Source organism: Myodes glareolus, chromosome 18 (assembly GCF_982192425.1).
Source record: "Myodes glareolus chromosome 18, mMyoGla1.1, whole genome shotgun sequence".
Classification (NCBI taxonomy): Eukaryota; Metazoa; Chordata; class Mammalia; order Rodentia; family Cricetidae; genus Myodes; species Myodes glareolus.
This window is the reverse complement of record NC_142043.1, coordinates 48,901,252-48,913,859: the sequence shown is the minus strand read 5'-3', so window position 1 is coordinate 48,913,859 and position 12,608 is coordinate 48,901,252. Positions and strand designations below refer to the sequence as shown.

At 42.7% G+C, this 12,608-nt stretch overlaps 1 protein-coding gene across 7 annotated transcripts in view; it reads left to right on the top strand.

Annotated features, from left to right (window-relative positions):
- Nucleotides 1-242: 242 nt before the first annotated feature.
- Ccar1 (cell division cycle and apoptosis regulator 1) overlaps nucleotides 243-12,608 on the top strand; it is a 48,879-nt gene continuing 36,513 nt past the window's right edge. For 4 of the 7 annotated variants that reach the window (XM_085679710.2, XM_085679707.2, XM_085679709.2 and 1 more), the window contains exons 1-6: nucleotides 249-385; nucleotides 1,582-1,704; nucleotides 5,915-6,087; nucleotides 7,431-7,475; nucleotides 9,200-9,232; nucleotides 10,410-10,603. In XM_085679710.2, coding sequence (XP_085535836.1) covers nucleotides 1,632-1,704; nucleotides 5,915-6,087; nucleotides 7,431-7,475; nucleotides 9,200-9,232; nucleotides 10,410-10,603 — 518 coding nt within the window. In that variant the 5' untranslated portion in view covers nucleotides 249-385; nucleotides 1,582-1,631. Of the gene's footprint in view, nucleotides 451-1,581; nucleotides 1,705-5,914; nucleotides 6,088-7,430; nucleotides 7,476-9,199; nucleotides 9,233-10,409; nucleotides 10,604-12,608 lie in introns of all 7 variants that reach the window. The other 3 variants (XM_085679705.2, XM_085679706.2, XM_085679708.2) reach the window with 3 other exon arrangements.

Sequence of the window (12,608 nt, the reverse complement as noted above, 5' to 3'; positions counted from 1 at the left end):
GACACGTTCATTCTTCCAAACCAATAGCACTAGAATAGAAAAAGGACAACCATAAGATGGCGGCCACCCCGGCCTGCTCACGTGACTCCCATTGGTTCTGTAACTAGGGAGAAAGGCGTTCGCCTCGGAGCCGGTCACAAGGACAACCAACTCATTGTTAAGTGAAGCCAAGGTAACCCGGCCGGGCGCGCTCTCGCTCGGCGTCCTGGCAAACGCGCACGCGGGGAGCGCGCACGCCGAACGTCCCTCCGCAGGCGCCGGTTCCTCCCGGAGCTGGGAGGGAGGAGGTGAGGCGTGGAGAAAGAGGGAGAAGTTGGCGCATGCGCCTGAGCTTGACGGCTTTTGAAATGGCTTCGCTGGTAAACCGGACCCGACTCAGGTGAAGGTCTGGTCAGCGCGTTGCTCGGGAGCGGCGTGAGGCCGAGTTAGGGCCGCTTCCGTCCGCGGCGGGTCGGTGGAGGGGTCGGGGACACCGACTGTGGGAGGCCGCGGGCGGGCGGGCGGGCGATGGCGGCCGCGGCGGGGCAGGCGGGCGACGGACACGGCCCCTTTTGTGCGGGTCGGAGCAGGCCCCGCGCGGCGCGCCCTTCCCCCAGCGCGTCGGCTCCTGGCCCCTCAGGTGCGGCCTGCGTCCCTCAGGCTGGCCCGGGCGGAGGCCGTGCGTGACCGGGCGGGCGCTGCCGCGGCGCCGAGTCCCCGCCGGTCCTCGGGGTGAGAGGCTCGCTCCGACCGGCCGCAGGGGCTGCGACGGCCCGCGGGGTCCCCGTGGGCGCCGTGACCGTGGCCTGGGCCGCTGGCTTCCACCGTTGCGGCCTGCGCGCTAGAGAGGCCGGGGTGGGAGGAAGATGGGCGTCACTGCCCGGCCCTTCGGGTCCCTAGCTGGGGATGCCCGGCCCCTCCTTTCCTTTTCTCTTTGACTTCGGGGAAGGGGGCGTCTTCGCGGCGGTTCTTTTGGAGACTTAAGTTCTCCTAACTGCCTTTCTCTTCCCCGAAGTGGAAGGCAAGGTGACAAAGGCCAGAGTGACTTCCCTAGTCCTTCAAGTAACGTTCGTTATTAAAATGGTAGTCGTATCGATGCCTTTGCCTTTATGGGGGAGGGGGTGTCTCGTTTCCGTTATTGATTTAACCACTGCCTGACCTCCCCATTGCCCGAAGAAAGCACTCAGGCTGTACGTTCGCTGTCCATCATTTCGTCCGTTTCGTTTGTTTATATCCAGCCTCACGGTGTGGCCCTAGCTGTAATGCCAGATAAACCATGCTAGCCTGGAATTTAGAGAGATCCGCCTGCCTCTGCCTCCTGAGTGCTGGGATTAAAGGCGTGCGCCACCAAGCCTGGCCAGACTTTTTTTTTTTTTAAAATATGTCACGGTAGTCCCTGAAAGAAGTCCCTTTAAGTCCACCCCTAAGGATCCCTTTTAAATAGGGTATACCTTGTCGGTAGTGTTTGGTTTTCAGTTTGTACCCATTCTATTTCCTGTTCTCTTTTGGAGCATGTCCTTAGTATCAATCAGTTCTCTAAAATCACCTTGTGTGGTATTTGTAGTTTGGTCGAATTTTGAAACAAGACTCCTTTCTTCATAGATACCTGCTGTAGAGGAGAAACAAGTGAAGGTTTTTTTCCTCCTTGCATCATGGCTCAGTTTGGAGGACAGAAGAATCCACCATGGGCTACTCAGTTCACAGCCACTGCGGTGTCACAACCAGGTCAGGCAATGGAACCCTCGCGCTGTGAATATATATGTGTGTGTGGGTGGGATGGGGGGGGCTGTCTCAGTTGTTTGGAAGGAAGTTAGTGCACGGGAGAGCGAGGTGTTTGAAGATGTATCCTTTATTAAGATACTTTTGAAAATTAAAACAACAATAACAAAAAAAAACCCCTCTTTGTCCAACCTTATGGGCAGTTTTGTAGCTCTTTTTTTCCTTTTTGGTATTTGTATCATAAAAGCTTTTAGATTTATGAAGGTTATACTACTAATGGGTTTGTCATAATATCTTCATGCGTGTGTGTCTCATTCTTCTTCAACTGCGCATCATCATTTTTGGTTTGCATTTGAGATAGGGTCTCCACTAGCAGTAATCCTTCAGGCATTTCTCCACACCTGGCTTATAGTTTTCAAATATGTTAAGTTTATCTTTCCCCTCCCCCCACGGTTTTTGAGACTGGGTTTCTCTGTGTAGTCTGACTGTCCTGGAACTTACTCTGTAGACCAGACTGGGCTTGAATTCACAGAAATCTGTCAACCTCTGCCTCCCTGGAGCTAAACGTGGGCATCACCATGCCAATAATTAAAACTGATTTAGTTATGTGTTATAAAACAGTAATTTATTAGAGTGAACCAACCTCCCTCCTTTTCTCTCTTCTTATTTTCCTTTCTTCTTTGTGGTGCTGGGGATTTAATCTATCTGAGTTTCAAGTTCAAATGGAATAACTTTCATTTAAAATGTTTTCAGTTTTAAGACGTGTTTTGGGCCAGGCGTGGTGGCACCTGCCTCAAAACAGAACAAAACCAAAAACAAGAAACAAAAACACTAAACTTAAAACAACAGCAAAAAAGAAAACATACATTTTAAATATATCTAAATGCCATAATTTATAAAGTATTTATATGATTTTTTTCCTTAAAAATTTGTTTATTTATGCTGGGAATGGTGGTGTATACCTTTAATTCTAGTACTCAGGAGGCAGAGGCAGGTGGATCTCTTTTAGTTTGAGGTCTAAATAGTGAGTTCTATGACAACCAAGACTGTGTAGAGAGATCTTGTTTCAACACCCTCCTCCCCAGATAATTTGTATTTTTTAAAGTTAAACTTCTGTGTTGCTCTGGGAGATGGGGTGGGGAGACACTGCACATTTGGAAGTCATGACAAGTGGTGGAATTTGTTTCTTTGCATTGTGTACAGTAGGTCTCGTGAATTGAATTTAGGTTACCTGCTTTGGTGGCAAGCACATTTACCCAATGAGCCTTCTCACTTTTCTCTCTCTCTCTCTCTCTCTCTCTCTCTCTCTCTCTCTCTCTGTGTGTGTGTGTGTGTGTGTCTGTGTGTCTGTGTGTGTGTAGGACAGCTTTTGGGAGTTGGTTCTCTTCTTCCACAATGGGTTTTGAGGATTGAACCCAGGCTGTCAGACTTGCATGACGAGTGCTTTTAACCACTGAGTCATATTGCTAGTTCAATTATGGTTTTTACTTGTTTTAATTTAATGTAGAAATACTGACTCTGTAAGAATTTAATTGCCAGGAACCTTAGAGGACACAGCTTAGGTAGTAAAATGCTTGCACAGCACCCACAAAGCCTTGGGTTTATTTCTAGCATTTCATAAACTGGATGTGCTACTGCATTCCTGAAATCAAACACTTGTGAGGCAGAGGCAGGAGGATTAGAAAGGAGCTTCAGGCCACCCCTGGCCGCAAGGGGGTGATCTTTTAAAAATAATATATAACTGGTCTTGGTGGGATATTCCTTTTATCCCAGAGTATTTAGGAGGCAGAGACAAGTGGATTTCTATGAATGTCTGGGCAGCTTGGTCTATATAGCAAGTTCCAGGACAGGTAAGGGATGCATAGTGAGACCCTGTCTCAACCAAACCAAACCAAACCAAAAAACAGTTAAAAACCCAATAACTAATAGGCTAAGGAAAAAAAGATAGCTGTAAACATCACAAAGAAACGCTTAAAGTTGCAAAGAAAAATTTAAAGGAAAAAGCCATTTTCCAGAGACATTAAACCAAAAATAAATAAAAGTCCATTTGTTATTTACTGTGGGTTTTTGTTTTGTACTTCCTCACTTCCAGCCACCTGGGGTTTTGTACATGTTAGTTAATCTTCATCAGAATTTTCAGTTGTGTGGTTTTTATTTATTTTTTGTCTTTTTGTTGTCGTTTTGTTTTTGAGACAGGGTTTCTCTGTGTAGCTTTGGAACCTGTCCTGTAACCAGGCTAGTCTCAAACTAGCTTCTGTTCTTGAGTGCTTGAATTAAAGACATGCACCACCACTGTCCAGCCTTTTTTTTAAACATTTATATATTTTTATCTATCTGTATGGGTACATATGTGAAGGTCAAAGGACAGTTTGCAACTGTTGAGTTGGCTCTAGACTTCCACCATGTGTACTCCAGAGTTCAAATTCATGTCTCAGGATTGGTAGCAAGCTCCCTTATCCATTGGGTAGTTAGTAAGATTTCTGTTGCTTTGATAAAGACCATAATTAAAAACAACTTGTGGGGGGAAGGATTTATTTTATTTTACAACTCTCAGGTCATACTCCGTCACTGAGAGAAATTGAGGCAGGAACTAAAACCCCACAGTCTTGTAGACAGGCCAGTCATGGAGGAATTTTCTTAATTGTGGCTCCCTCTTCTTAGATAACTCAGGAAAAATAAACCAGGACAATTTACCGCTTGTCAACTTGAAGAACAAACATGTTTTTCTATTTTAGGGTTATTATTGCTGTGGAAAAAAAAAAAACCAAAAAAAAAAAAAAACCCACTGACCCAAAGCAACTTTAGGAGGAAAGGGTTTGTTTTATTTTAAAACTGTCAGGTCACACCCCATCATTGAGAGAAGTCAGTGCAGTATGTCAAGAGAGGAACCTCGAGGCAGGAACTGAAGCAGAAACCGTGGAGGATATCTATTCCTGGTTGCTTCTTATAGCTGGCTCAGTCTGCTTTCATGTAGCATCTAGGACCACCAGCCCAGGGTGGGTCACAGTGGGCTGGGCCCTTCCACATCAATCTCTAAGAAATGTCCTACAGTTTTGAGTATAGGCCTATGTTGGAGGAATTTTCTCAGTAAAGAGACACCATAACCATGGCAACTTTTATAAAGGAAAACATTTAAGGGGCTGGCTTAAATGTTCAGAAGGTTTAGTCCATTGTCGTCATGGTGGTAGGTAGGCAGACATGGTGCTGGAGAGGTAGCTGAGAGTTCTACATCTGGATCAGCAGGAAGAAAGATTGAGCCTACTGGGGCTGCCTGGCTCCTGCTTCTGAACCCCCCCCCCCAACATACTTCCTTTAACAAGGTAAAAGCTACTCCAACAAGGCCTTCCTAGTACTAATCCTTTTAAGTAATGCCACCCCTTCTGAGCCTATGGGAATAATTTTCATTCAAACCACCAGGATTGTAGGTTCTTTTAGATAACTTCGGGTTGTGTCAGGTTGACAAAAACAGCCAACCATGACAACAGTTTTGCCAGGTTCCTCTCTAGTGTTTTTTAGACAGATCTCTTGGAGCCCAGTCTTGCCTTGATCTCCTGATTTTTCTATCTCTCCTTTGCCACATGATACAGCTGTATCACAGCCCTCACATACCTATATCTATACATGTGCTTGGTGTTGTGTTTTGAGACCAGAACTAAACTTGTATTTACAATGTAACTAAAGGTGACATTGAACTTGTAGTTTTTTGGCCTCTATTCCAGGTGCTGCCTTTACATGTATGCACCACTGCAACTGTTTATGCTGCTGCTTGGGATCAAACCTAGGGCTTTGTATGTGCTAAAGTGCTAAGCAGGCCTTCTACCAGCCAAGTTTCATCCCCAGACCCCACCACTTTTTAAAAAAAGGTTTTTGTTTGTTTTGTTTTGTTTGTTTTATTTTGAGATTAGTCCTCTCAGTGATAACCCTGGCTGTTCTGGAACTTGATTATATAGACCAAGTGGCTTCAAATTCACAGAGAGTTTCCTGTCTCTGTATCCCCTTCATTTTAGTCCTTAGGTTAAATATATATATGTCACCACATATTCATCTCTGAAAAATACTTTTGATTAGACCCTGGATCTAGGTAAAGTTGGTTGGTTACTCCAGTATAGGTCAGTGGAGCCAGTTTTCCTTATATTTGTCATGGAAGGTCATGGGAGATTTCTGTAAAGGAGCCAAATAATCTTGATCCCTCTCCTTTCTTTTAATCTCAATTTAGCTGCACTAGGTGTCCAGCAGCCATCACTTCTGGGAGCGTCTCCTACCATTTATACCCAGCAGACTGCATTGGCAGCGGCAGGCCTTACCACACAAACGCCAGCAAACTATCAGTTAACACAAACTGCAGCATTGCAGCAGCAAGCTGCAGCTGCTGCAGCTGCATTACAGCAGGTGAGTTTCAATGTGATGAATGAGGGTGGTAAAAATGATAATTGAGGGGCTGAAGAGATGGCTCAGAGGTTAAGAGCTCTGACTACTTTTCCAGAGGTCCTGAGTTCAATTTCCAGCAACCACATGGTGGTTCACAACCATCTACAATGAAATCTGGTGCCCTCTTCTGGTGTGCAAGTGTACACCCAGGCAAAACACTGTATACATAATAAATAAATTAAAAAAAAAATAGTCGGTGCCTGGAGTTGTTCTCCTTTGTTTTCTTCTTCATTTGTTCTGTTTTTGAGACAGGCTGTCTGCATTGTTCGTGTTGGTCTTGAACTCATGAGTCTCCCACTTAGCATCTCAAGTATGTGCTAGTATGATTGGCTGCTACCTCTGTATTTTAAACAGTGAAGAACTGTAGATTAAAAGAACTGTGTAGCCAGGTGATATTGGCACACATGTAGTCCCAGCAATCGGGAAGCAGAGGCTAGTGGATCTCTTGAGTTCAAGGCCAGCCTGGTCTACAAAGTGAGTTCCAGGATATCCAGAGCTATACAGAAAAACCATGTCTAAAACAAAACAAAACAAAACAACCAAAAAACTACTACATACACAGGAAGTTTGGTTTTTTCTTGGTATTAAAAATTACACTGTAGTGGGGGCAGTGGTGGCATATGTCTTTAATCCCAGCACTTGGGAGGCAGAGGCAGGTGGATCGTTGCAAGTTCTAGGCCAGCCTGGTCTACAACACAGAGACAGCCAGAGCTGCAACACAGAGAAACCCTGTGTTGAAAAAAACAAATAAAATTACATTGTGTTTTTTCTTGGTGGTACAAACCTGTAATCTCAGCACTTGAGAAAGAAGAGAAGGAGAATATTGAGTTTGAAGCTTTACTGAAGTTCATAGCAGGACTATCTGAAGACAAAACAACAGAATGTTTCTGTGCTCAGCACAAAGTATAGTTGTATAGTCAGAAATTTAAATTTTTTGTTTGTTTTTGTTTTTTCAAGATAGGATTTCTCTTTATAGTCCTGACTATCTGGAACTCACTTTGTATACCAGACTGGCCTCAAACTCAACAGCAATCTGTCTCCCTCTGTCTCCCAAGTGCTGGGATTAAAGACTACACCACCAGAGCTCAGTGAAATCTTCCATTCTTATGTTCCTGAGTTGTTCATTTATACTTAACTATTTTATGAAAATTCTGGCTTCAGTGGCTCTCAGAGTAAAAATTACCACGATTTTGTTAATTTTAGATAAGTATAGCTGGTTTAGAAAGTCTCACCAGTTTTTACATGTATGTACTTTTGAAAATGAATGTGCATAACCTTCTGTTTCCTTTAATAATCTTTTTCAGCAATATTCACAACCTCAGCAGACCTTGTATAGTGTGCAACAACAGGTTAGTCTCAATTTTTTGTTAAAAATTGATTTAAAAACGGCGATTTTCCTGTTCCCTCAAAGTAATACACCATTTAAATTCCTTCTCACTATCCACCCTAAAATGTGAATTTTTTTTTTTTTAAATCTTTGGGTGGGATAGGGAACAGCTAAATCCACATGAAACCCAACACCATTTTCCCCAGCCCCCCAGACAAATCTGCTTTCAAAAATTTAGCTTAATATAATTATTTGTTTACTTTGGTTTTTTGAGACAGGATTTCTCTGTAGCTTTGGAGCCTGTCCTAGAACTCGCTCTGTAGACCAGGCTGGCCTCGAACTCACAGAGATCCGCCTGTCTCTGCCTTGCGAGTGCTGGGATTAACGGCTACCACTACCCGGTATATAATTGTCTTTTGTTTTGTTTTGTTTTTTTATTGAGCTCTACATATTTCTCCGCTCTCCTCCCTCCCTCTTCCTCCCCTTATATCTTGTCTCGTACCATCCATGCTCCCAATTTGCTCAGAAGATTCTGTCTTTTTCTATATAATTGTTTTTTAAAGATTTATTTATTTATTATATATACAATATTCTGCCTGCATGTATCCTTGTGGGCCAGAAGAGGACACCAGATCTAATTATTATAAATGGTTATGAGCCACCATGTGGTTGCTGGGAATTGAACTCAGAACTTCTGGAAGAGAAGACAGTGCTCTCAACCTCTGAGCCATCTTGCCAGCGCCCTATAATTGCTAATTAAGACAGACTCACACTGTGTAGCCATATCCTGGGACTCTTTTTATTTATTTATTTTTTTTATGTTTTTGTTTGTTTTTCGAGACAGGGTTTCTCTGTGTAATAGCCCTAGTTGCTTGGAACTAGCTCTGTAGACCAGGCTGACTTTGAACAGAGATTACGCCTTTACCTCCTGAGTGCTGGGATTAAAGGCGTGTGCCACCACCACTCGGCTGACCTGGGACTCTTAACACAAACCAGACTGTCTTGAAATTCACAGAGATCTCCCTACTTTTGCCTTCAAGTGCTGGGATTAAAGATGTGTACTGTCAAGCCAGGCAGTGGTGGCGCACACCTTTAATCCCAGCACTCAGAAGGCAGAGGCAGGCAGATCTCTGTGAGTTCGAGGCTAGCCTGGTCTACAAGAGCTAGTTCCAGGACAGGCTCCAAAGCTACAGAGAAACCCTGTCTTCGAAAATCAAAAAAAAAAAAAAAAATATGTGTACCATCACTGTGGGCAACTTCTTTATTTTGGTTAAATGTAACTTAGTATTTATTTATTGAATGAGTTTGAAATAGTTATCAGTAACCTTGTAACTAGTTAGGTGTTTTGAATTTGTTGTGAATAAATAAACTGATGTGTAAACCTTTGATTCAGGATCTAGAGAGATGGCTCTGTTTAAGAGAACTTGCTGCGTCTTCTGGAGGATCTGGGTTCAATTCTTGGCAACTGTATGGTGGCTCCTAACTATGACTCCAGTTCCAGAGTTAGATTCCCAGTACACATGTCCAGTAGTTCACAAACACCAGTATCTCTAACTTCTCGGGATCTGATGTCTTCTGTTGGCCTCTGCCACCACAAGGCATGCTTTTGTTGCACAGTTACATATCACAGGCAAAGCACCCATACACATGATAAAATGATAAAGTTTTGAAAAACAAGAATACCGCTGTAAATCATCTCTGAAAGAGCAAACCTGATTGATTTTGTTTGTTTTTTCTTGCTTTCAGTTGCAGCAGCCCCAGCAGACCATTCTAACACAGGTTAGTTTGGTATTCATTCATTCATTCATTCATTCATTAATTCATTTATTTGAGATAGGGTTTCTCTCTGTCCTGTAACTTGCTCTGTAGACCAGGTTGGCCTTGAGCTCACAGAGATCTTCCTGCCTCTTGTCTCTGGAGTGCTGGGATTAAAGGTGTATGCACCCACCACCTGGCTATTTCCTTAGTTATATTTCTGTTATAGTTTTTCAACAGGAGTTTAAAAATACTTGTTGGATTTGTGTAATAACATTTTGATATTTATTGTTAGATAAAGATGGAAAGTGTGGTAGTCTGTTTTGTGTCTGTTGACAGTAGTGTATTGCTTATTATATGCTTCCAATTTTTTTTCTTGTTTTTCAAGACAAGGTTTCTCTGTAGCTTTGGAGCCTGTCCTGGAACTAGCTCTTGTAGACCAGGTTGACCTCAAACTCACAGAGATCTGCCTGCCTCTGCCTCCCGAGTACTGGGATTAAAGGTGTGCGCCACCACTGCCTAGCGCTTCCAGTTATTTTAAAGGAAGGAGTAAAATATGTTTTTGTTTTTATTACAGATTTAGATAAAACTCCAAATACTAACCAATAGCAGGCAGTTTCTTTGGTGGGAAACTGGGTATCTGAAACTGCTCAGATAGCATAGAAGCTTTTCACCTTGTAATTCCTTGTGCAACTTTAAGTTGTTGATGCAGAAATCCTTGCATCATTAAACAAATGTTACACAGCTTAAAATGATATTCTACAACAGTTGAGCCTCATGCCTCTGCTTCCTATATGCTGGAATTTTGGGTTTGGTATGTGTATGTAAATGTGTGCACATACATAAGCTTGCATACATTTACTGGTTTTTCGAGGAGAGCCGGTGACACCCTCAGGTGTTATTCCTTTGGTGCCATCTACTGTTTTGTTTTGTCTGAGTCCAGATCTCTCACTGCCTTGGAACTCAGGTTACAGTCTAGACTGTCTGGTCAGTGAGCTGGAGTAGCTTCCTGTTTCCAACTCTCCAGATTATAAGCAATCACCACCATACCTAGTTTAGCTTTTTTTTTTTAAATTTCTTTTCCAATTTGTTTTAGAAATGGAGCTATTTATTTACTAGTACAGTTCCTGAGTTTACAGTCTTTTTACTCTTTATTTTAGACAACTGCAAGTCTTAATGTGATATTGCTTTTGTTTAATAGCCAGCTGTTGCATTGCCCACAAGTCTTAGCCTATCAACTCCTCAGCCTGCGGCACAGATTACTGTATCATATCCAACACCAAGGTCCAGTCAGCAGCAAACTCAACCTCAGAAGCAGCGTGTTTTCACAGGAGTGGTTACAAAGCTACACGATACATTTGGATTTGTGGATGAAGATGTATTCTTTCAGCTTGGGTAAAAACTTCCATTAGATGTTGATAGATGATACATGGTAGTGATACATTCTCAATGGAAAAAATAGAGTTTTTAATTTTATTTTGGAATTGTAATGTTTGTATATTTATACTTATGCCCTTTTAAAATAAATTTGCATTTTATATTTATGTCTGGGGGGGTGGAGGGATTACACCCTTGTGGATGTTGTAGGTGGGAGTTGGTTTTCTTCTGTCATGGGGATTCCAGGGAACAGGTTCAATCCTCAAACTTGGTAATAAGTGCTAATTGATCCCTTTTGAATTCTTTATAAATGTTTTGTCAGGTGACAGTTCTAGGAACATTCATATTCTGGCTTAGAATAAAATTAGAAATTGAGGCAGATGTGGTAACACAAAACTTAAAACCCATTACCTGAATGGCAGAGACAGATGGATCTGTGATTTCCAGGCCAGTCTGATCTACATAGTGAGTTTCAGAACAGCTGGGACTTAATAGAAAGACCTTTGTCTCTATACAAACAATTAAGATGGAGGTTGAAGCCAATTAATGAATAAAATAAGATGGGGGTTGAAATGGACTTTTAAAATCGAATCTTTGTTTTGTTTGTTTTTACATGTTTAATACAGACTAAGCTTATTTTCTCAATTGTATGTGTGTGTATATTTGTGTGTAAGCACATATGTGCTTTAAAGGAAAGGTACATTCACCTGAGCATATATGTGTGTAGGCAAGAGGTTGACTTTGATCTTCTTTACATCTATGTCTATATCTATGTATGATCCTATCTCAAAACAACCACCCCGCTCATTTTTTTTTTTAGCTTTGGAGCCTCTCCTGGAACTAGCTCTTATAGACCAGTCTGGCCTCGAACTCAGAGATCCGCCTGCCTCTGCCTCCTGAGTGCTGGGTTAAAGGTGTATGCCTTTATATGTATTTACATATATATTATTTAACTTTATGTACATTAGTGTGAGGGTGCCAGATATCCTAGGATCCTAGAACTGGAGTTAAAGGCAGTTGTGAGCTGACATGTGGGTACTGGAATTAAACCTAAGTCCTTTGGAAGGACAGCCAACACTCTTAATTCCGAGCCATCTCTCTCTCTCTCTCTCTTTCTTTTTTGTTTTTTGAGACCAGGTTTCTCTGTGACTTTGGAGCCTGTCCTGGAACTAGCTCTTGTAGATCAGGCTGGCCTTAAACTCAGAGGTCCACCTGCCTCTGCCTCCCAAGTGTTGGGATTATAGGCATGCGCCACCACCACTCGGCTGCTGAGCCATCTCTTAAGCCCCAGCTTTGTTATTCTTATTGTTCTCTATCATATTTTTTATTTTAGTACAAGGTCTCTCACTTGGAACTCACCATCTCTGCTAGACTAGCTGGCCTTCAAGTCCCTGGGATCTCTCTGTCGTTGTCTTCCCAATCCTGTGGTTATGGGTGTGTGCCACCATATCTAGCTTTCATGTGGCTTCTTGGGATCCAGATTTGAGTCCTCATGCTTGTATAGCAAGCATTTTACCCAATGAGCCATCTCCCATACCCCTAAAATTTAGTGGTGAGCCTGGTGGTGATGGTATACGCATTTCATCCCAGCACTCAGGAGGCAGAGTCAGGAGGAGGATCTCTGTGAATTCGAGGCTAGCCTGGTCTACAAGAGCTAGTTCCACGACAGGCACCAAATCTACAGAGAAACCTTGCCTTTAAAAACCAAAACCAAATGAATAAAAAAACAAATATGGGGGAGGTGGTTATTTTGAGATAGGATCTCATTATGTAGCTAGCTTGGAATTAACTGTAGACTGGGATCACAGTGAACTCACCTTTTCTCCCTAAGGGCTGAGATTAAAGGTATTTACCACCCTGTCTGGCCAAAGAACATTAAGGTGTGTGTGTGTGTGTGTGTGTGTGTGTGTGTGTGTGATTGTTTTATTTAGTTGATTTCATGACGCAGGGTTTTACTATGGAGCCTTGGTTGACCTAGAATTTGCTGTGTTGACCAGTCTGGCTTTGAACTCTTAGATTACCA